The sequence below is a fragment of the Anguilla anguilla genome, chromosome 7, assembly GCF_013347855.1.
Source record: "Anguilla anguilla isolate fAngAng1 chromosome 7, fAngAng1.pri, whole genome shotgun sequence".
Taxonomy (NCBI): Eukaryota; Metazoa; Chordata; class Actinopteri; order Anguilliformes; family Anguillidae; genus Anguilla; species Anguilla anguilla.
In genome coordinates, this window is record NC_049207.1 from 15,957,009 (window position 1) to 15,980,866 (window position 23,858).

At 39.9% G+C, this 23,858-nt stretch overlaps 1 protein-coding gene across 1 annotated transcript; it reads right to left on the minus strand.

Annotated features, from left to right (window-relative positions):
- Positions 1 to 3,648: 3,648 nt before the first annotated feature.
- Positions 3,649 to 14,449, minus strand: ldhba (lactate dehydrogenase Ba). Its single transcript, XM_035426983.1, has 8 exons — positions 14,242 to 14,449; positions 8,200 to 8,336; positions 7,298 to 7,415; positions 7,007 to 7,180; positions 5,984 to 6,157; positions 5,685 to 5,802; positions 4,925 to 5,048; positions 3,649 to 4,320 (listed from the first exon to the last, which is right to left on the minus strand). Exons 2-8 carry the CDS (start codon positions 8,326 to 8,328, stop codon positions 4,153 to 4,155), a joined length of 1,005 nt encoding a protein of 334 aa, XP_035282874.1. The 5' UTR covers positions 8,329 to 8,336; positions 14,242 to 14,449; the 3' UTR covers positions 3,649 to 4,152.
- Between the last annotated feature and the right edge of the window lie 9,409 nt (positions 14,450 to 23,858).

The following is a 23,858-nucleotide window of genomic DNA, read 5'->3' on the forward strand; positions in this document are numbered from 1 at the left end:
GCCTGTTTAAACGTTGAAGCTTTGAGCAGAATAATTCACGTGTGTTTTTTATTTTAAAATTAAATAACAACATTCATATTCGACATCCTAAGTACAACTTCCATGCTCATTGTACGAACATAACAATAGGCCTAAAGGATGCCAAGCGTTTACATAAATACAATTTTAAAAATTATATTTTGTATAGCCTATTGCATAGGCTGTTATGTCAAGGAGCAACACAAAAGAAATAGTGAGAAAATCCTCAACAGTTCTTTTGTGTCATATCTTTGAACTGGTCGTGTTGACCATTCATTCTGCCTGGTGTGAAATGGCACGAATGCAACAGTGTAAACATCAAGGACATTCCTTCAGGTAACTACGCATGTTTACTTGAATTTTTGGGAGGTTTATTTATAAAGACAGATGCAATGGGCTAGGGATTATGTTGTAAGCATGTGTACCTAATCTAAGTCTAACCCTGCTGTTGACACAAAACTGAATTATGTCCACAGAGGGGTTACCGCTTCGACCAATCGGTCACTTTTCTTATGTTTGTATAATCTGTTTCAAAATGTTGCCAGTGGAGGGGGTGAACGCTACTGCTTAGTAACGGGTTTCTTAGGAAATGTCGACATTACATCGCCATCTCGTGGATGTGTTGACTCATCGCACTTAAAATATAATTATAAGCAAGTTCTTCTCTCCTGCGATTTTTTCCAGTTCTCTGGAGGGGCTGATCGAAAAGGAGCTGTGACGTAATTCGAAAGGACAGAGGCTAATTTTATTGAGACAATAAAAACTTTTTTTCTGAACCAAATTTATTTTCATAGAAGGGTTAATGGAAATAATTGTACGATATGATGATCTTCCTCTTTATTAAAGAGTAGCATTTGAACACTATGAGATGTACTGTAACCGCAAAAAGGATATATTACTCGCTCATAATGAGAAGATTGCACTTGAAACTAGTTAAATGCGAATTGTGTTGCATTTCTAGCAGCAGTAAGCTACTGTTGTGAATACAATACCCATGTCTCCCTTGGCTATAGTATTACTAAAAAAAAAAAAGTATTTGTTTGATGTTCCTGTACGAGATAGTATATTTGATGTTCCATGGCCCAGGTGTGTGTGATTTAATCTCGGGTCATATGTTAATACCTGATCAGTGGCGTAGGCTATATATATGTAATCTCTAAAAACTTGTTATGGTCGATATTGTGGCTCAAACTAATATTTTGGACATCTTCATTGTTATTTCATTTATATGTAGAGACTTACTGGATAACTGCATAATAAGTTCCTGGTCCCTAAAACATTTTGCAGAAAAGTTTACGTCAGGAGCTTGAGCATAGAATTTTTTCAGGGCATAAATTTGCAGTACATTCCTCTTGAAATTCACATTATTATCATCAAAACACCTAGATAATATAACTAAACACAGAATACTTACGGAACTGCGGGTCATCATTTTGTCATTTCCTATAAATTGTGCATAATGCATTTCAGCACCTGTAAAGAATGGACAGCGCTCCAATTCGGTTGTTGAAAACGCAGACACCTCATTCGCTACCACAACTGCAATTTAAGGTCAAATAAGGCGATGAAATTACATATATAGCCTAAATACATATATAGTGAAGGCAACTCATCTTCAGTATCACAGCTAACCAGAAAGGGTTTGTAATACGAAGCTGGGCTATATAAGAGAAACACACTGTTTAATGTGTGTAGTTTTTGTTTCATACATCTAATATGAGTAGATTCGCGTTGCTGTTGGTTTTTGCGGTAGTTTGCTTTTGCGGAGCAATGGGAAAATCACAAAACGCATTTCTTTCTGCTGAGCGGACGGACGACTCAGGTAAATCTTCTTTTGCAAAAACCTATTTTGGAAAAGTATTAATCGGAAGTTCACACATTAGAGCACATTTCTTTAAAAAAAAATTATAGAAAGACTTGCATGCATCTAATTAGAATAAATAACGCAGAGAAGACATAGTAACGCTATATTTAACTGACACTCAGAGATTGCAGTTCCAATCTGAAGCATGAATTGTGGACTTAGACTATCTGAAGTGAACATTCAGCCTGTCTGCTTAATGTGTAGCCTAGCCTACAGAGAATAGAAAGAAAGAAAGAAATATATATAAAATAGTACACCGGGAACAAAGAAATAGCCTACATTACATTAAATGAAATAGTTTATTAACATGCTTTGTGTTCATCGTCTAGGTTCTCTGTATCCAGAGCGTGCGTCTGCTGGGGTCTGGGACCGCTCTAAAGTACTGAGAGAAGTCACGGGTCCGAATTATTCAGACGAAGCAGATCTCTGCTTCTTCCTGAAAGACAGTGAAATCGAGGGCCACATTTCCTGCCGACTCCGATACTCTCGAAGCAAATTCAACCGCAATCCGTTCGGTCTCCGTTTTGGAAAACGTGAGTGGAGTTACCTTCCCAAGAGCAAAACTGCAAAACCCGGGACAAGCAAGCTTCTCCCCTATCTACTGTACATCCAAGAGCGGAAAGCCTGACTGGACAAGCAGTCCTCATCCATGGGTTTTTGAAATTTTATGATAACTGAGATATGTTCATTCCAATTTCCATATTACGCCACATGTTAAACATTGTCATTGTGTGTGTTAATTAAAACGTCCTGTATTCTGTTAAACACATATGTTGTCCAGTGAAATGGTCAGATGACCACCTTTAAGTAGACGGATTTGCTTTTTAACAGGATATTTTATGTGAAGACATTATTAATTTAATCAATCAAGCCTACGTTAATGTTAGGAAAATATTTATTTGTTTGCATTATATTCGCGTAGCCAGTTTTATTGTGCCGGTGGCAGCAATGTCCATTGTGAGTGCTTTTCGCCCATGCCTCTATTATATTTGAGCAAATAGAATTAGTGTCACCAGAAACCACAAGGGCGCGAGGAGTACAAGTTTTCTTTTCAGTACTTTTCATAATGGAAATGAGCTGTGTATCTTGAAACGATCAATGAGGTGGTTTAATCAGAAATAAAAGCGGATAAAAACAAACAGCTTGTATAATATTATCAAGCGAATGAATGCTTATCATATTTACTGCCGAATGACAATTGTTCTAACATTAACTCGAACACTCTAGAAAAAAGCGAACATTAGAAAATTTAATTTATTTAGTATGCCACTAAAACGAAAATCCAAATGATAGAAAAGAAAACCAAGTTATTCAGACAGCTCCTTGCCACCTCCGTCCTCAGTGCAGTCAAAAACGAAAATATAGCCTATTACGAGAAATTGTGGTTTGTATGGATGTGAGCGGTGGTCGCTGTGTTACAACTTCGAAGGAATTTTGTTAATTACATAGATTAAATGAAATTTCTGTGAACTGTGTGTGAGAATGTTCAAAATTCAGTAGAGATGACAGAATATAAGTTGCATTGAAATAAAAAAAAACCATACCGAAGAATAATTGATTGTTTTTACAACGTGAACGTGGCATGGCTTAATTTTTCATTCACTGTTAGTCATTTGTTTTTGTGCCTAAAGGATTTGCAATAAACGTTCTCGATTTGTGCGATGGAATTATGAAATGGAACAAAACTCCCAGCACCCAAAATAATGCCTTGGCTGATCAATGGATCAAGGGGTCATGTATGCATGATAGACAAAAAACATACTAAATTATCAGTTTAAACGTTTTATTTAGGCATGGACACTGTGTTCACCACAAAGTACAACAGAATTGACAGTAACAGCATGTTTGAAAAAAGAATGACCAATCTTACGCTACTCTTTCGTGCTTTCCTGGTGAGCCTAGCAGAGAGAATCAGACGGTCTTTTCTTTCCCTTCGCTGCCAGTCACACAGAGTCTCAAAGAGAGCAGGTGGGGAAGGGAGTTAGGGTGCCATTCTGTAATGGTGCTTAAAAAATTAAAAAACAGTCACATTTTGACCTGATCACAATATATGTAGGGAATAAGGACACAAAACTACCCCTAAAGTGAAGTGAAGAGCAGTGGCAGTGTGTGGGTGAAATTAGGAGAGAGGTGAAGGAGTGTAGCAGCAATGGTAGGAGAAAGGTGGTGGAGTGTAGCAGTAAAGGTAGAACAGAGTTCGGGGAGTGTAGATGTGATGGATGTAGGCAGGTTTAGGAGCGTAATGTGCCCTCTGCTGGTCTGTCAGGGCATTACAGGTCCTTCAGATCCTTCTGGATGCCCCACAGAGTGTCAGCACTCTTCTTCAGCTGAGCGATCTCCTCATCCGTCAGGGTCATGTTGACCACGCTGTTGACACCTCCATTGTTCAGCACACAGGGCAGGCTCAGGTACACCTCATCTCCAATCCCGTACATGCCCTGTCAATGGACACAAAGCCTCCCAATGAACACATACAGTACATCATATTCTTTACTTCACATTATGGATGCTGGGTGACACAAGTGACTCCCCTTCACTGTAAATTATTTTAAATCCTTCAGAAGGCTAAAGGGTGCTACTTATACACACCTTATGATAATAATAATATGTATAATAATAATAATTATTATTATTATTACTATTATTATATGTGGATGAGTGTGTGTGCATGTCTGTCCATATTTGCATGTTTGTGTGTGTGTGTGTCTGTGTGTGTGTGTGTGTGTGTGTGTGCGTGTGTGTGTCTGTATGTCTGCTAACTTATGCTTATCCTCAACTACATCAGTAAATATCCAGCTCTGCAAACTGTACAGGGTAAATTGTAATACATGAACAGCCTAAGATAAGCAAATAAATGATGTCCTCTGGCAATGTTCGGTTGTGTTTGGCAGCATGAGGCAATATGTGGTTGAGTGTCACAGCGCATCGTGGCAAGCGGTTGTGTTTGGTCGTGCATGGCTGCATGTAGTAGCCTTTTGTAGAGCCTGGTAGCGTGTGTCTGTGTTAGGCTGTGCGTTTTGGTGTTTGGCTGTGTGCGTTCACCTTGACCATGGTGGAGACAGGGTGGATCCTGTTCAGGTTCTTGATGAGGGACTCAGCCAGGTCAGCCACGCTCAGACCAATGGCCCAGTTAGTGTAGCCCTTCAGCCTGATCACTTCATATGCACTGTAACACACATGTGTAATTAATGTACAATCAATAATAGGATAGAATAGAATGTAAGCTTTAACTAAGGTTCTTACAATGCATTGTTATTGAGGTGCAAAACAGTGCATAAAGCAAGCAGAGCTGGAAGTGAGAGTTAGTTCTAGCAGTGATCTTAGGTCTTAGTGCTAAGGGTGTTTTGGGAAGTGTGGTCCAAATTGATAATGTCATGTGGGATGTCCTTAGGTTTATACAAGCTGGAGCAACCTAACTTATGAGGTAATTAATTATATAATTGAGACTCCATAAATTTCTCCATTACATTGTGTCCATTGAGCAGACCTGTGACATTCAGGAATTTATGGTAGGAACAATGTCTTAACATAAAAAGCAAATGAATAGTGGTGACTGAAGAAATATTTTAATATTAAGTATGAAAAACATGTATAAAACCCAATGGCTACACTAATGTATACTTTTAATTTAACCACATTTACTCTCAAGTAATAAAGCATTAGATGTATTTTCCTCCATTTTTACTCATCTTTACTTTCATTTTTCTATAAAGAAAGCAATCTGTCTTAATATCATCCTAAAATTGAACTGTAAGAGCACTTATCTTACACTGAAGTCTGTAAGTCTAGTAATATAAAGTACCTCTCCACCACCATCTTATGCGCGTCCTTCCAGTTCTCCTTGTCAGCATCAGTGCCAATATCAGGGTTCAGCTTCTGCAGATTCACCCCGGCGACATTGGCACCACTCCACACAGGCACTGAAACACATAGGAGACCCTCTCACAAGGTCAGCTGTGCTTGTCGGTCCCCTGCATGCACTCACTTTTCACTTTTACACTTTCACGTTTCAACTCTACCTTTGTGTCAAGAGATACTTGTCTCTTGTCACACACATACACACACACACACTTCCACACACACACACACACACACACTAACCGCTGGAGTCTCCATGTTCTCCGAGGATCCACCCGTTGAAGCTGCTGCTGTGGATGCCCAGTTTTTCGGCCATCAGGTAGCGGAAGCGGGCAGAGTCCAGGTTGGTCCCGCTGCCAATGACACGGTGCTTGGGCAGGCCACTGAGCTTCCAGGTCACATAGGTCAGAACATCCACTGCAGGGTGCAGGGACAGACTACTTAAGAAAACAGTGCACTGACTTAAGAGACAGTACACTATAAGAATACATTACTTAAGTTAAAAGCAGAGGTGTAAAATCCAGGTTCAGAAAGTAAAAGTCCTCCTCAGTATTTGTTCCAAATCCCTGGATATGCTAATTAGCACAATTCTTCAGCCAGGTGGTAGAACTAATTAGTGAAATCGGCTGGCTGAGTTCATGAGTAGAAGAAGCATGTGGCAAGACTTTTGCGTTCTCACCCCCGGACTTTCCACCTCTGCTCAAAAGGAATGTAACAGCTTGGCAAAGGTTACAGTTCCATGTCTTCATACACTGCCTCTATTTACTGCGATATTCCTGTAAAGAACATGGTGAAGAAGTGAGTTTTTTCCTACCAGTAATTCAACTGTTTGAGGAACAAAGCTGTCAGGTTAATATAGACATTAACCTAGCCAGACTTGAAAACTAGGGGCTATATTTGCATGTGTGTGGCCGTGTGCGTGTGTGTGTGTGTTTGTGTGTGTTTAACAGCATATGTCCTGTGTGTACCTGGATTGGACACCACAATGAGTATGCAGTCAGGGCCATATTTGCATGTGTGTGTGTGTACGAGGCTATTTCCTGTGTGTACCTGGATTGGACACCACAATGAGTATGCAGTCGGCTATATTTGCATGTGTGTGAGTGCGTGCGCGTTTGTGTGTGTACGCATGTGTGTGTGTGTGCGTGTGTGTAAGAGCGTACGTCCTGTGTGTACCTGGATTGGATACCAGAACAAGGATGCAGTCAGGCCTATATATGCGTGTGTGTGTGTGTGTGTGTGTAAGAGCATACGTCCTGTGTGTACCTGGGTTGGACACCACAACGAGGATGCAGTCAGGGCTGTACTTGACAATCTGCGGAATGATGTGCTTGAAGATGTTAACGTTCCTCTGCACCAGGTTCAGTCGGCTCTCCCCCTCCTGCTGACGCACGCCAGCCGTCACCACAACGATGCGCGAGTTGGCCGACACGGAGTAGTCTGTCGCACAAAGAGACGCATGGGGGGGGGGGGGGCGGGGGGGGGGAATACAGCTCAACAGAAGTCTCACTCAGCTGCTCGGTGCGTCTCATGGGGTCTCAGAGAGCCCTTCCTCACCTTTATCAGCAACGATTTTGGACGTCTTGAGGAAGAGGCTCCCGTGCTGCAGGTCCATCATTTCGCCTTTCAGTTTGTCCTCGATGACATCAACCAGGGCCAACTCATCAGCCATCTCCTGCACCGACAAACGGAGAGACATTAGAGACCGAGGATTAGAGAAGGGGTGGATGGGAAGGTGTGCAATGCTTTGTCAAACACTTGGAGGGAGGGAGGAAAAAGGGCTGCTTTAACTAGTTACAAAGTGTGAGCAGAACAGCGCTCTTGGGCTGTGGCCTGCATTACATTACAGGCATTTGGCATGCATGCTTCACCTGCATAAGTATGTTCTGCATCTAGTGCTCTGACTAAATGGCTGTGAAACCTCGCTGGACTGCTGAGTGGAATCTTTTTTTTTTGGCTGGCTTTGCTGAAGGATGCAGCCAAAGAACAGTCTAAAAAATGCAGAGTATTTCCGGCATTTCTGAATGTTTTTTTTTTTAATATTCAGATAACTACTAAGCTGTCCATACAGTTAGATCACATGAGTTACAACAAATATTCAAAGGAATCATGAAGCTCAATCTATTTGTTTTTCAAATGTATAAGCACTATAGCTGTAGTATCCACTGAGACAGTAATCACACTGCAGTTGTGTAGAGACAGCGAGACGGAATTTGTTCAACAGTAATAGAGTAACATTAATTCAGTAATCCTACACCAGTCATGTACAGACCGTGAAACAGTGTTTTTCAGCTGTAACATAGTAACATTAATACAGTAATCCTACACCAGTCATGTACAGACCGTGAGACAGTATTTTTCAGCTGTAATATAGTAGCATTTATAGTAGCATTAATTCAATAGTCATATGTCAGTCAAGCAGACTGTAAGACAGCAGACGTTAAGCAGAGAGCTCTTACCCGCATCAGGATGCTGACAGCACAGGCCATGCCCACCTGTCCCACTCCCACCACAGTCACCTTGTTCCTGGGGGCCTCTGGGGGCCCGCTGCAAAGGGGGGTGATGAGCTTCTGCATAACGGAGGCCATGATCCACTCTGGAGAGAGAGAGGCCGTCATGAGACAAGCAGCACACTCACACTCACTACTGAAAATGGTGACAGTAGGGCAACATGTGTACCCCTTCTCAAGATGAACAATCTCATTTTTACAAGAGGTCAGTGAGTTACAGTCCTACAACAGGCATGCTAAATGCTGCTACAGCACAGTGCCTTGAACCTGAAAGGCTTTGACAAACCATTACTCCCAAGTCTTTTTCAAATTCAGCACATTCCAATTTTGTTATGAGTAATCCTGCCTAATGTTTTTATTTCCCACATGCAGAACTTTACATGTGGCAATATTGAATTCATTTGCCAGGTTTCCACCCACTTCTGGATTTTGTTGAAATGTTCTTGGTTTACTTTAGTGAATTCAAAACTATTTGCTATGCCTCCCATTTTTGTATCATCAGCAAATTTGACTACTGTTCTTTCTATGTCCCTATCAAGGTCACTGATATAAATGAGGAAGAGCAATGATCCCAGCATTGGTCCTTGTGGAACTCCACTTCCTACAGTTCCCTGCTCAGATAATATCCCTCCTACTACACTTTGTATTTTACCTTGTAGCTAGTTCTGAATACACTTTGAAATACCTCCAACATTTTACTACATTTTGCATGTTTCTCATGTGGTACCTAATCAAATACCTTTTGGAAATCTAAATATATAATATCATAAACCTTGTTATAATCAAAACACTCGGTAAACTCTTCAAAGAATAGCCAACCATAAGGTTTGTCATGCATCACCGTCCCAGGTGGATCTGTAGCTAATATGAGAGCAATATAACAGACATTTTTTGGTGCTTTCCGTGACTTTTCGACAGTTTTGGATGGAAAGTGGCAACTTTAACGTAGCATGTAGTGTGATTTGCAGCCTATAGGCTAGGCATTTAGCATTTTCACCATAATGGCAAGTGCTGGGAGAAACAAAGCGCGACAATGTAGATTCTAGGACGTCCTGAGATCAAAATTCCAGTGGTTGTCAGTTGTTGCAGCTGAATTGTTGATCAGCTCTCCGTCCCCGTTTCAGTAGCGTGTCCTTTAAACCTCGCAATGTAGGCTACAACATGTTGTACCAAAACAAACTTTAAAGAAATAAAAACGGACACAGGTAGACCAACAACATTATTTTATTGGGCCTAATACGTGTTCGAACAAAGTTTTTTTTAACTTCACTAACTTGTTACTGTTGCTGCAGTTGCGCCTGTTATTTCAGTCGTTCGTGCATGGGATCTAGGCCTATTAATTCAATGAATTAATTTTTTTTTAACTTCCGCTTTTTCAGTTCTCCATTATTTTAAACAACTTTACAGCCACTGCGCCGTGTATTTAGCTAATAGGCTATTTCCGTGACAAACACCCAACCTTAATTATGTATATTATTAAGCTTATACCACACCTTGCTTCGACATTTTTTTTATTGTATATATAGGCTATTATAACGGCAATAGAAATGGAGAACACAGGGCAATCAAGAATTTTCACAAAACAAATTAAATAATTTAAATATTAATTAAAACTGAAATACATGTACTGTAGAATCAACTCTTAAGTGAAGTTTTAATGCGATGCACAATTTTAACTTGACTTTAAACTGACATTTTGACTTAATTTTTAAAGCAACACTCAAGATGTCTTATTAGAATCACCGACAGCGGTCAAAGAACATCGGTGCTGATCCGGCAAAACTCTGCTCAACTGTTGAAATAGTAACCATTTCTGAAGCTAACATCATTACCCATAAAACAACAAACTGTTAATGCTGCTATGTAAAAACGACTAATTCACGGGAATTTATTTTCGGTAGCCTTCGGTAGAATTTATTTTTTCCCGAGTAGCTACTGTAGAGTGCTCCAGCAGTCCTTGTCTCGAGTCGTATCCCCGAGTACCCGTGGCCATCCCTAAGACACACACACGCACACACACACACAGCTCTAACATGGACCACTGCTAACATAAGCATCATTACTCCCTTTCTCTCTCTGTCTCAGACACACACACACACACACATTTAAGCAAATAGCTAGGGTTAGGGTTAGCACAAGCACCTCTGAGATGCAGCTTCATTATTACACCGCAGATTCTGCCCGTTCACCATGACTGTTCAAACAGAGGACTGACCATACTGCTAACCCTCACTGGAAAGGAAATGGGGAACCATTAACCACAGCATCCTGTCGCCCTTACAGTGTACTTCTTCTAAGCAGCAATAAAGGGGATGCTGGGTCACACCACAATAATAATCACACATGCTCAAGTTAAAGACCTCCAGCACAAGATCACTACCCCAGGGATGGTCTAGAAGACAATTCACTGATTAGGAAGTATTAGAAAAATAAACTCAATACTTGCTCTGTCTGCCGAAACTCCGAGCTGCCAGACACAGACACCACCACGTAATTATCATGGCGGACAAGGAGACGCAGGATGTCCTGAGCCCCTGGGTCGATTACACCTAGCCTAGCAGAAACCTATCAGGGGTGATCAGGAGGGGACTGCACAGCACCCTTCGCGCAGTTCACACATGCGTACCAGCACTCTGCCATCACTTTAATCCCCTGGCCAGCCGTCTCTCCGATCCTGTACATAGCTCAGTAATCCTCCACCCAACCTGGCCTACACAGGTTCCCGGGGAGAGTAATCCTGTGGCCAGCCAAGCCTGCAGACGAGCCCAGAGGGCCTGTCAAAAGCCTGCTCCTCCGTTTGCCATTCCTGCGGCAGGAGCGGGCACAGCTAGCACGCTGACCTTACTGCAGCGCTGCGGCAAGAATGCATTTTGGCTGCACGCCAACTGTCCTAAATAAATTTGGAACATTGCTGCAACGTGGAGAAGAAAGAGGGAAACTTGTGTTCAAAAAACTTTTATAATTATGGGCAATGGCAAATCTGAAGGAACATTCCAAGTTGTAACTACACATTACATTTGCAAAGCAGCATTTTTGAATCACCTTGAGAATTATCATGATTGATATGGGGGATAACCAACAACGATACAATTGCTTACCTTATCTGCCATATATTTTACAATACCTACAAATACAATGTACATCTTCAAAGCTCATCCTCATTATTATCCCGTTTAGTCAGTATACTATCCTATTATGCTGGCCTACAGTAAAAACAGTGGACAAAACTGACTACTGTATATGAACAGCATTCATTCATAAAGTGGAATATTGTCATATTAGCTGCAATCAAAAAGAAAAGACTCATGTTATTTTAGCTGGAACAGTAAAAACTGTATTTCCCAATACATTGCTAGCTAGCATAAGGTGCAATTTACTCTTGGCAATGTCAAAAACAGTTCAATCAAATTTAATAAGTGCCTGCAGGCCTGATAATTTCACTGAAAGCCGCAAACATAGTAGAGCTCAGTAAAAACCTAATAGATAATTACATGGTGCTACCTTTTACAGAATGTTTAGTGTGTCAAGATAATCTACAAACAGATGAGGTAGGCATGTTTTTTTTCTTTTTTTACCAGTTTACTGAACTTGGTTTGTGATTAAAAGGATTGTTTCCAGTAAGAAATACTTCTGATGTCATATTATTTCAGTATGCTAGTGTGGATCAGTACAGTTTCTCAGTCAACTAAATAATATTATTAATTAACTTGTGTAGAAGATCCAGCTAAAACATCTGCCCATGAATCAGTGACATTTAGTTTTTATGTCATAAGATGCGGGTACAAAACCACTTTAATGACCCAAGCACTTTATTAAATCCATTTGGTAATTTGCACCACATACAGTAAACTAACCATGGGAAACCGTGGGGGGCTTGTCTTGTCACAATACTGGGTTTGCAAGCTGTCCAGTGCAAACTGTGCATAATTGGGCACACTGCCCAGGGAGGGAGCATTCTACCAGGAATGTCCTGGGTCACTGCACAGCCTGCATGGCAGACAGTGGATTAAAAAGCAGCAGGCGGCAGCACACAATGCACAGAAGAGCATGTGCTTGTTTCTGAGCTCCTGATTTGACAGACGGAATTGCAGGGATGGGATGGGTTTGCAATTGGTCATGCCAAACTTGGAGAAGATTACTGGGGACATAAAGTATATACATACATACAGAAATAAGATAAATGAGTTAAATGAAAATAAACATTCACAGAAGCTAATGCATGCGTTCAAACAAACATTATGAAATTCTCAATATAAGTTCCTTGCTAGCTGTGCCAGCAGTTGGTTTGGAAGGGTTAGAGCAAGTAGAATAACGTGAATAGCTTGCTATGTCTTTTTGTTTCAATGTGTTTTGTTTTTCTGAAGGAAAAATCTGGTTATAATTGCTTTAACATTACATATGGATTTTAAGAAACTTAAACCTATTAGTAATTATACAAAACCAAATAAATATTTAGTTCTCATATTTCCATCTTCAGAAGTGCCATTATTAGACACTGATATTTGTTGTAATTACTCTGTGACAATGCAGACTACAGTGCTGTCGGCAAATTAAAGAGTACAAAAACCAAGTAAGTATTATTATTCACTATTTATTTAGGCTATTTATTTATTTGTCCACTGCCCATTGTATATTCACAAAGCACGCGAGGTGCTTTTCAATTTAACGTGCAATGTATACAATTAAGGAGATAAACCATTATTAATAGGCTATCAAATAATTATCAACGAATCGGTAACTCCAGTGCTTATAACGAGAATACAGTGGGCCAGCGTCAAGGTTGGTAATAAGCAGCGATAGCCACAGTAGGCTAACCACCGCGTGTGGAAAGCGGTTTTTTGTTTTTTTTTAATAAGCTGTTTACTACGGGGACAGAATTCGGATTTCATAACGTGACAGTCTGCATGAGTAAAATAATAAAATCGATAGAAACTCAATGAAAAGCGTCAAGGTCACAAACGATTGTCCCAGCTAAGGTCGATATTTCTGCAGCTTACTTTATTATATGACACGCTATCAAGAAGTAATAAAAAAGGAATGAGACTGAAATAGAAATGTCCTAGCCTACATTTTTGCTACAAGCATTGAGTAGCCTATGTCTTACAACAGAAGCACTGGTACTGTAATTAAAAATAGACTGGATGCTGAAAAATGCCCGTATATTCAGAAACATTGCGAACTTCTTGGAATTTTCCTACAAGCGATCTATTCCATCTGTTAACGATTTTTGATGTGGAGGAACTGTCCTTACAATACCCCTAGTTCTTGGCTATTAAGTTACTGATCTTACAAAGGCCGTCAATATGGTTATTCATATTCTAGTTTTGTTATCATGTTTTCTGTCGCGCTAACCAAAATCTTCCCGGACCCTGTTCTAAGAGTCAGCTAACAATGCAATCATTTTATATGCGGCCATGAGACCTGTAGCTAGATGCACGTCGTTGTGTAGGAAGTCTCACATTCCGTCGTTAGGCGATACCGCTAGAATAGCAATGCGAAAGACTGTGATGCAGCGACGCACAATGTCAAGTTCATCTGTAAAATGGAGGAAAGATGGCCGATTCCGCTTTAACTGTACACAAAACGAGATAAAAAAGTGATGTCTATATTACTCGTCAACGAGTTACTGCTCAGAATTAACACGATTTCACAGTAAAACGATCAACAGCTTTAGCCGTATCATTTACTCTGTTTAAATTGGCAAAGTAATGCAAAATATTCGCTTTTATGGCGTTTATCGTACGCAATGGGTTTCCTTTTATACAGTAAGATATATTCACTCCTATGGGCCTATCCATGGATCGGTACAATGAAATATACCAATTGATGATTTTCAAAGTAGGAGAAAGCATACCAGAAAAAGCAAATTTAATAATTCGTGATGTACGATGGTATGCCTAAACTACTCGTTACGGTATCCTCATCACTCGTCATAGAGATAAGTCAAATAAATACTCTCAAATTTAAAAGCAAAATGGCTTTAATACATACATTTTTGCAGAGAGATTAATACTGCGTGTTCCCTTGGTTCCAATAAGGCTGTAGAGAGGAAGAATGCGTCACTTCGGTTCAGGAAGGTTCCGTGAGCAGCAGAGTCAATGAGTGTGCGCGTGACGAAGCGCTGAGGCTGAAATTGAGCAGAGGTTGGGTGGGAATATTAAACGGCTTTAACGGGAGGGTCGTATCAGACTAGCCACAGAGCAGGACTGATATGGGCAGTCTCTGCGTATATAAACTCTTGAAGGGAATGTTGAATGTGTTGAAAGACACACTGCCTCCTCGGAAATAAGTTGGAGAGAGTCCAAGTTCCTGTTCAGGAGAGAAAACCTTTTTTCCATGAACAGGTGTCCTGCAACACCTCACAGTGCTTTATGCTTCATTGACAACTGCATTGTGGCCTGATAGAATTCTGCTTTTCTATTTGATAAAACTTTCATGTTTTTATTTTGCACACTTCAAATTACTGTAGATTATTATTAGAATCAGTGTTAACTCAATATATACAGCTAATGTCAACAATGTCTTATGGTAGGCTAACTGAACACACTTGTCTACGGCACAAAGAACATTGTGTTCCAATCTGAACTCATCTGTATTATCATTATAGGTAGAATAGCTAATTTCTAAACACACATGCAGTAAAGGGAGACTCCAAAGCAAAAGTACTGATGAAAACACAAAATGATAGATGCACACACTTCAGAGACAATGGCTGTATTTCTTCAAATCTTCTGAAAAACACAGCTTTAAAACAAATTGAGTTACATACTACTTATAGTTTATAGTTGTGTTGACTGTGACCAGAAACATATCTTTACATTACAGAAGCTTACTTTGCATTCTTTATTGTTATTTCAATTATTCCAACCAAACGTAGTTTGCAATAGTTGCTATTTTTTGCTATCTTTGATTGGATTAACTTGTTTCAGGTGTTATCTTCCCAGAATTCAAGAGATTGAACAATAAATAACCCATTTCCCTCAAAAAACGAAACATGCACTTTTCTATTGTGAACATTGTGTGAATAGCACAAAATCCAGTTTATACTGATTACAGTTTTACATGCTATCTCCCTGCTGGGGAGAAATTGGTGTGAGTGCAGTTTCTACAGCTGTGGGGAGGATGTTTGTGGTTATCACTGTTTTTATAGCTGTGATTGGGGTAGTCCTATAGAACTTAGCGGGTAATGTTGCTCAAGTTCAATTTCATGACTATAAAGGATATTCATGTTCAAGATCACTGTCAGAAGTAGGCCAGGGAGAGTGAGTGCTGTGATCTGCTGCACCAGTTAGACTGCCTGTTTTACCTTATAACATGGGAGCAGAGCCTATGTGTGCTGAAAATAACAAAAGCTCAGAAACACATTATCCCTAACTCCAGAATTATATTGAACTTTAAATTATTTTAGTGTATGTAACCTCTAACTGCTGTCTGCACCGTGTCTTATTCTCCCTCTACTCAATATCTGTAACTTCTATGTTGGTTCTTACTACTGTCTCTAGCTGCACTGTATCTAGCTTTTGTCTGTAAGTCCTGTACGTCATTGACTGAAAGCCTCTTATCTCCAGCATGGGAAGTGTGGCTGATGCTGTAATTAGAACCCCAGTCACTTGCTATCTTTGACCCTGGAGATTAATTTCCATTTTCAGTGTCCCATGAAGAACAAATGAAGTGTTTGGAATAGCAACTGGCAGGGAATTCCTCCTGTAAGCCACTGTACATAGAAAAGGGCTTAGTATACTCTCACTTTCATGCTGCATCTCTCTGCCTCCTCATATTACAGTACACTCTCAGTCTCTCCCTCTCTTACAACATGGTCCCTCTCTTCTGACCCCATTCTAGGAGAAGTAATCCTGGTTGCTATGGAAACTTGCCTTCAGTTTCTGTGTGCTCTTTCCTCTCTCCAAGAAGCGTCAGCTCATTTAAAAAAAACACTTAAATAGCAGGAAATGCTTTTAACAATGGAGCAAACGCAGCCCTGGATGATACAAGGTTCTGAAATTACTAGGAATGCAACTACACTATTTTAGAATGAGCTAAAACTGTAAAATAGCAAATGAAAGTAATTTTGGAGTATTCTGCAGTGCATCTATCTGTGTAAATGTGTCTATTCATGAGTGAGTGAGTATTTTAGAGCATGTTTGACTGTATAAATTGGCATTCCTTCTTACCACTGCAATTCTTACAGACCGTTACAATCACAATGGAGCTTAGTCGGGTCGCGAGATCCTCCCACCTTATCAGCCAATCAGAGCACTGGAAAGATTAATCCACACATTCATGCAAGAGGAGGATGATTGTTTGCCAAATATTCTTGTGATGTGAGTTTTTGTGTGTGTGTGCGTGTGTGTGAGCTCACTTCATGTATGCATATTTTCTGAGGGCCTACCCCACTGCAGTGTACTTGCCAGCCTGCAATAAAAATATGGCAAGATTATCATAACAGACAGAGCCATTGCCGTCCCTCTGGGCCTTCCAGCTCAATTATTCTGCAAACAGAAAACACATGTGCAAGCATTTATGAAATACAATAAACAGAGTTTCTGAAAATGTCTGCTGTGTTCTGATCACAAGGGAAGCAATCGTTGTAAAATCACTACTCAAACACTGTCCTCCTTTCAGCGTACAGCATGTTCTTTCCTTACAGCTAATACAGGCAATAATATAGTTACATTGCATCAGCTGGTTGATCCCTGTTAATGCATAGAAGTATGGATTGAATGTATGATCTCTGATCTAAGGCACTTTACAATGTTTGGGGTGTTACTCACTTCAGTTACAGTACTACCAGATATATTGTAGTGGTTTAAGTAGCCACGTTCTACATCATTTTCTTCATTTTAGTTTGACCTGACAGAAAGGATGCTAAAAAAACAGTCAACAGTAAGTAAATGTTTGTTTCAGTCAGCCACTGTTCCTGATGCCGGTGGAAATAGTAAAAACTGAGGCTAGTTGCCTTGTGGTTTAGATTAGAGTGAGATGAAGTTTTTCATTTGGCTTATATTAAAATACAATTGCATCACATTGATGGCAAGAGCTAAAATAGTTTAGAAGAACAAAATGTTCTAAACCCACTACCACTCCCACACAGACATACACATTGATTCAGGCACATGCACATTGACAAAGAAACACACAGAGGCACATGTATATACACACAAATACACAAATGCATATGTTCATTGCATAAATATTGATTTAAAGAAAACTTCTGGCATCAGATGAGTTTTCAGGTCTGTCCTTACCCACTGCTTTTGCGGCAGAATGAGTCCGATTGCCCCAGAGACCGCACAAGTATGTCCCATTTCACGAATGCACTCAGACATCCCGTTATGTTATTTATTGGGACTGATGAACACTGATTTAAGGGTCACCAACTAATGTAGTCCCTAAGGCGATCCAAAGAGACGTGACGTTCCTGGATTTTAGCCAGGACTCATACAATGGCCCTCGGGCAGTTATGCAAGTAGAAGCACCAGTCAAAGGAGTTGGAACTCAATGAGTTTACATTGCAATGCAACCGTCCAACTACGTACCATCTATCAGTATTTCAGCATATAATTAAATGCCAATCAGTGTTAAATATTTCATTGTTCAGCACAATGATCATCTACGCTTTATAGATGTTCAATAATTTATATTATCATTAGATACAAGTGTCCAGTGCAGAAACTGTTTATTTTCCAATTGATACTGTGGCAGCTTTCAGTTTGACAAATACATTTAAAACAGGTATATTACAGTTTAACTACAGTTAACTACAAACTGAAATACTTGTTCCAAAACACTTTACAAAAGATAAAATCTGCCACTTTGAACCATGCTGATTGTTTATTCCCTACCATAAAAAAACGAATAAAACCACAAGATGGGAAATCCATTCATGCGGTTAAAATTTTCAGTTGTCTGCTGTCAGTAAGAAATGCACCACTGCTCTGATTGGCGCCGGCTCTCATGTAGAGGACAGTACGACTTTGATCTATTGTGGAAAATTGGCAGCAGCTCACTGTAGTGCTCACGACTTGGATACAGACAAAATAGTGCCAAATAATTTTTAACTAGGCGAATCCAAATGGAAGGAAAGAGTAAAAGCACAGAAATATAAATGTAATTCCTTTATTTTGTCCAGTTCATTTCCAAAACCAATTCACTCTTTTAAAATATTTTTTAATTGACACTTTCAGCATAATACAAACTCCTTAGTTCTTCAATCCTCTAGTTTGCCGGATAAGTGCTTTTAGCTTTAAGATAGGGAAATAATTAACAGCCACAGTTTGCTTTTATGATTGCTCATAGTGTACACATGCAAAGAAGACCAAGATTAGACCATTTAAATAAACTGCACCTTTTCATGTATACGGTTGTTCTGTTAACAAAGTGGCTGTAATCTTAAAGGAGTGCAGCTCCTCAAACATATCACAGGAAATCAATAATTCTTTTATCGTTGCTCACTACAATAGCCAGTTATCTGTTTTCAGTGCTATAACGGTCTGTTCTCTCGTCAAAGAACTTCCTTGCTTCAAATGTGATTTTAGTCTTAGCTTGCCATAAAGTTGCAAGTCTGATTAAAATGTGAAAATCACACTCCTAATAGTGCAGCATAATACGTAAGGAGCTGGTTTTGTAATCTAAAGGTCACACGTTTGATTCCTGAGTAGGGCAATGCCGTTGTACCCTTGAGCAAGGTGCTTAACCTGCATGGCTTCAGTATATATTCAGCTGTATAAATGGATGCAATGTAAATGCTATGTAAAATTTGTGTAAGTTGCTCTGGATAAGAGTGTCTGTTAAATGCCTGTAATGAAATGTAATACAGTGAAACTATTTAACTTGTATAATAGGGAATATGTCACACATAATGTCATCTCAGTGTGAGATTTTCTTAGGTTCTACAGTATATTAATTATGAAGGATATAGTATGCAGATTATGCAAATAATGTCTGTCCATAGAAAAAAAAAGGGAGATATGGTTTTAGGACCTGCCTGTGTCTGTCAGCACACTACTTTATATTACACCCAGACTGGCACTCATGGCCACGTGGCACACAGGAACAGTGGCAGCTATTTGAGAGTAACCTCCACAGCATGAGCAAGGGCAGGGAAAGAGACACGCCCATACCCACACAGCCAGGGCCTAGAAACACACACACACACACACACACAAACCCTAAGTCAAACATGCATAGGGGCTGGAATGTGCCTCATTCTGTCCTTGCATGTTGATATTCTATAGCATGAAGTTTTATCCAGTAATTTTGAGAAATGTGGTGTCTGTATGGCAAATTTTCCGTGCTGAATGTAATGCCACAGTAAAAACAAATTTATTTGCATTCCCTTCAGACCCAAACAGTGAATTTACTAAACACAACCTCTGAAGCGAGTGCAACAGTAGGGACAGTGTTCCTCCATGTAACAAAAATCTAAACAAAGCAATCCTTTCACTGCTACCATCACACAGGGACTCAAATGTGTTCTTGATATGGATCATTACATTTACTTTATTTATACATAATCACGAGGGGTTATACAGTTACTGAGTATTTATTTTTATTTTTTCAAAAACACGCAGCCATTTCAAATACATGCTGCTGGTCCCTGGAGTATCAACATTAGCATTGATTTGTGCAAACATATTGATTGGACATTTGCTTTTCTACTGTCATATAATCATATTACAAACATCCAATAGAAAATATCAAGTGGGAGTTTGTTTTAATGAGGGAACACTATCAGTTTCTTGTGAAGTAGCCTTTTAAGGATTACAAAATCACTGAGAAATGCTGTCAAATTTATTCTTTGAACACTGCAAAGTGCTGTTGCTTTTAAACCAATTCAAATCAAATCAAATCATATTTGTAAAGCTCTTTGTACAGAAAACTGTCACAAAGACAGAGAGTGGCAGAAAACCAGGCCTGAACCCCCAAATAGCAAGTGCATGAGGTAAAAACACTCACCAGTGACGGGAAAAAACCCTCAAATAACTGCCTGATGGGAAGAACTTTTCAGAGGAACCCAGCTATGGAGGGGGAGCCCATCCTCTGCTGGCTGGCCTGGTGTAAAGTAGCGGTAGAATGGATGTAACAGAAATCCAATAAAATGGGTTGAACAGGTTGCAGTTGTGGTAATAAACTAGCTTGAATAGAAGGACAAATGAAGGGAAGTATAGTGCAGTTTAGAGGGGCAGAGTAATACATCTGGAGCTCCTGGCTGCATCAGAGGCGGAAGCAGAGGAGGAAGAGGGCAGCAGTGGTCTGCGACCACAGTGCAAGGGACAGGGCTGGAGCAATCCAGTGAACTCAGGGTGATGAACAAGGCTGGAGCGGTCCGTCAACTCAGGGTGAGAAAGAGAAGGTTAGGCACTATAAGGATTATCTACACACAGAGTAAATTGGGGTTGGAATTGGGAGATGCTAAACCCCATGTTGGGCACCAAATTAGTTTTTTTTTTAAACTTTCACTCTCTCAACATTTACACCTTTTTGGCTATAAAGCCTTCAGAGATTTTACAATCTCCCTTGGAAAGCCTATGCTCACATTTGGTTAGTTTGCAGCAGGACATTTTAAAATGCTGTTAGCAATTTATTATTTGAGAAACTGATACTTCATGGCCTTGGAAAACCACAATGTAGGCTAGGTATGTGTGGGAGTACAGATTATGAAATTCCTTTAAACTAACCTTAAGAACAGTCTTACACATTCAGAACGTACATTCTTATCTCAAGCAAACAACCAAATAGTTACAAGAGAAAAGCTTTGATACATTTGTCAAAATATAATTCACTGGCTATTAGAGGAATTATTTGAGTTGAACAACTAGGTGTCAAGAAAAATCTGAGAACATATTACCACACATGCACATAATGGTTTCTTTTTTTGTTTGGATGCCTCAGGGACAGTGCTGCATTATTCAAGAGGGAAAGTGGAGAATTTTGTGCTATTATTGTTGGAAAGCACACACCAATGTATGGGTCACAGACAGATGGGCCTTCTATTTCTGTGACCCTTCACCCTCACCATCAAGAAGCCCCAGTGCAATCCATTCCAGGAACAAAACAGGCTGTTTTGCAGAACCCACCACCCCCCGAGTCTCCATTCAGAGGACTTAAAACAACATTAACAATCAGGACCAAACACGATGAATGATAATGACTATAAGAGTAATTGAGTCAAAGTCAGGACTGATTGTCACCAGGTCCAGCACTTCCTCCAAGCGCATTAAGAGTGACGCAGATTTGTTGCATTAGTCCATTTAAATCCTAGAGGCCAGAGCAATGCACCTAAACACGAACACACTCTCAAAACACATACACACTGTTCCCGTTGTTATGGCAATTACGCTGTCGATCAAATATTATCTACACCATACATTTTGTCAAAGTGCACATTCGTCACTTTTATGAGAATCACTTCCGTCACAGACTGCCATGACAACAAATATGTACACTGAACATTCTTTAAAGTCTACACAAACGACCAATATCAATGCTGTATTTAAGAATTCATTTCTAATGAATGATTAGCATACTCATGACATTACATTCGTTACTTTCATTTCAGATGCTCTCATCCAGAGAAACTTGCAGCATAGCAGAAACAGAGCATTCACCTGACTGATAAGTGAATAGTGCTTGACCTGGCTAGCATTCCCAGAGGAATGAGCACAGATGCAAAATCATAAATGCAAAATCATAAATCTATATTAAACAAGAACCAAAGTACAAATTCTAAATGTATACAGACTATACTCACAGCAACTCTTGAGAAACAAACCATAAAAACATATCCTAAAACCATAAAAATACTGTTACCTGAATTAGCACAAAAGGTGGGACTGCGACATGGATGTGGATGGGACAGGAACCAAGAACCAGCCGAGGCTTCAGGGTGCGTTGGAAGATAGCCAGTGATTCCACTGTCCAGACCACTTTTGAAAGTTAATGGAAATTCCACCACTGTGGAGCCATTAAAGAGAGGCATTGTGACTAGGAAAAGCAACACCACCGGCAGGGGAAGAGTTTGTCACCTCAAGGTTGTGGAACAGAAAGACCTGGCAAGGGTGCTGGGTGTGAAGATTGATTAGAGGCGTGGTGGGGCTGTTCCATTCACTGCCCTGTTGGCTAGTGCAAACATTTTAAACTAGAGAACTGTAGCAGGTAGCTAGTCAAGTGAGATGTGCTGTGACATAGTGTCATGAAAAAGTACTTGCCCCCTTCCTGATTTATCACACTGAATGGACAAAATGTAATAGACAAAGGAAACCTAAGTAAACACAAAACACATTTAAAAAATGATCATTTCATTTATCTAATGAAAGATGAAGTTATCAAACAGCCACATCACCCATGTGAAAAAGTAACTGCCCCCTTACACTTAACTGGTTTGACCACGTTTAGCAGCAATAACTGCAACCAAATACTTCCTATAATTTGATATCAGTCTTTCACATCGCTGTGGAGGAATTTTAGCCCACTTCTTTGCAGAACTGCTTTAATTCATGCAAATTGTAAGGTTTTCAAGCATGAACTGCTCGTTTCAGGTCCTGCCACAGCATCTCTATTGGCTTCAAGTCAGGACTTTGACTAGGCCACTCCAGAACTTTAATTTTATTTTTCAACCATTCAGACATGGACTTGCTTTTGTGTTCTGGATCGTCTTGCCGCAAAATCCAATTACGCTTCAGCCCGCGGACGAATGACTAAACATTCTCATTAAGAATTTTTTGGTACAGAGCAGAATTCATGATTCCATTAATAATGACAAGTCATTCAGATCCCAAGGCAGCAAAGCACCCCTACACCATCACACTACTAAGTTTCACTGTTGGTATATTCTTTGAAAAGCAGTATTTGCTTTACGCCCGATACCAGTCCCGTGTCTTCCATTAAGCTCTATAGAACATTATCTCAAAAGGCTTGGGAATCATCTAGGTGCTCCTTTTTGTTGCAATTGTTAGACAAACACTGATGTTCTTCTAGATTACCAGTGGTTTCCACCTGGTTACTCTCCAATGAATCTCACTATTCTCAATCTCTTTCTTATTGTGGACTCCTGTACACTGGCCTTAGCTGAGGCTAGAGGGACTTGCGGTTCTTTGGATGCTGTTCTGGGTTCTTTTGTGACTTCCTGGATGACTAGTCACTGCACTCTTGGAGAAGATTTGGACGGCCAGCCACTCCCAGGAAAATTCTGTTCCAAGTGTTCTCCATTTGGAGATAAGGGCTCCCACTGGATTGGTGGAGTCCTAGAGGCTTATAAATGGCTTTGAAATATATCATTTTGGAAAGGGTTACAAAGTTGTCATTTCTTCTGGAATTTCCTTTTATCATGACAGAGCACATTTGTTGAAACATGACAACTACTTCACGCTGCTGGCAGGGTTCAATGAGTGAGGGTTAGATTCAACATGGCTAGCTGCAATAAAGCCTGGCTGTGTTTAATCAGTTGAATCTAATAATGAATTAAATTTGGTAAACCGGTTAATTAACTAAGGGGGCAATTACTTTTCACATGGGTGATTTGATCACATTTTTCAGTAAACAAAATCTCTTTAGGAAATGGCAAAGTACTCCATTAAATAGCTTCATTGTATTAAGAGTGTGATTCTAAT

Coding starts and splice junctions, on each gene's coding strand:
- ldhba (XM_035426983.1), bottom strand. CDS start 8,328: ATGGCCTCCGTTATGCAGAAGCTCATCACCCCCCTTTGCAGCGGGCCC. Junction 7,181..7,297: donor CAAAATCGTTGCTGATAAAG/GTGAGGAAGGGC, acceptor TTTGTGCGACAG/ACTACTCCGTGTCGGCCAAC. Junction 6,158..7,006: donor CGTTGTGGTGTCCAACCCAG/GTACACACAGGA, acceptor TGCACCCTGCAG/TGGATGTTCTGACCTATGTG.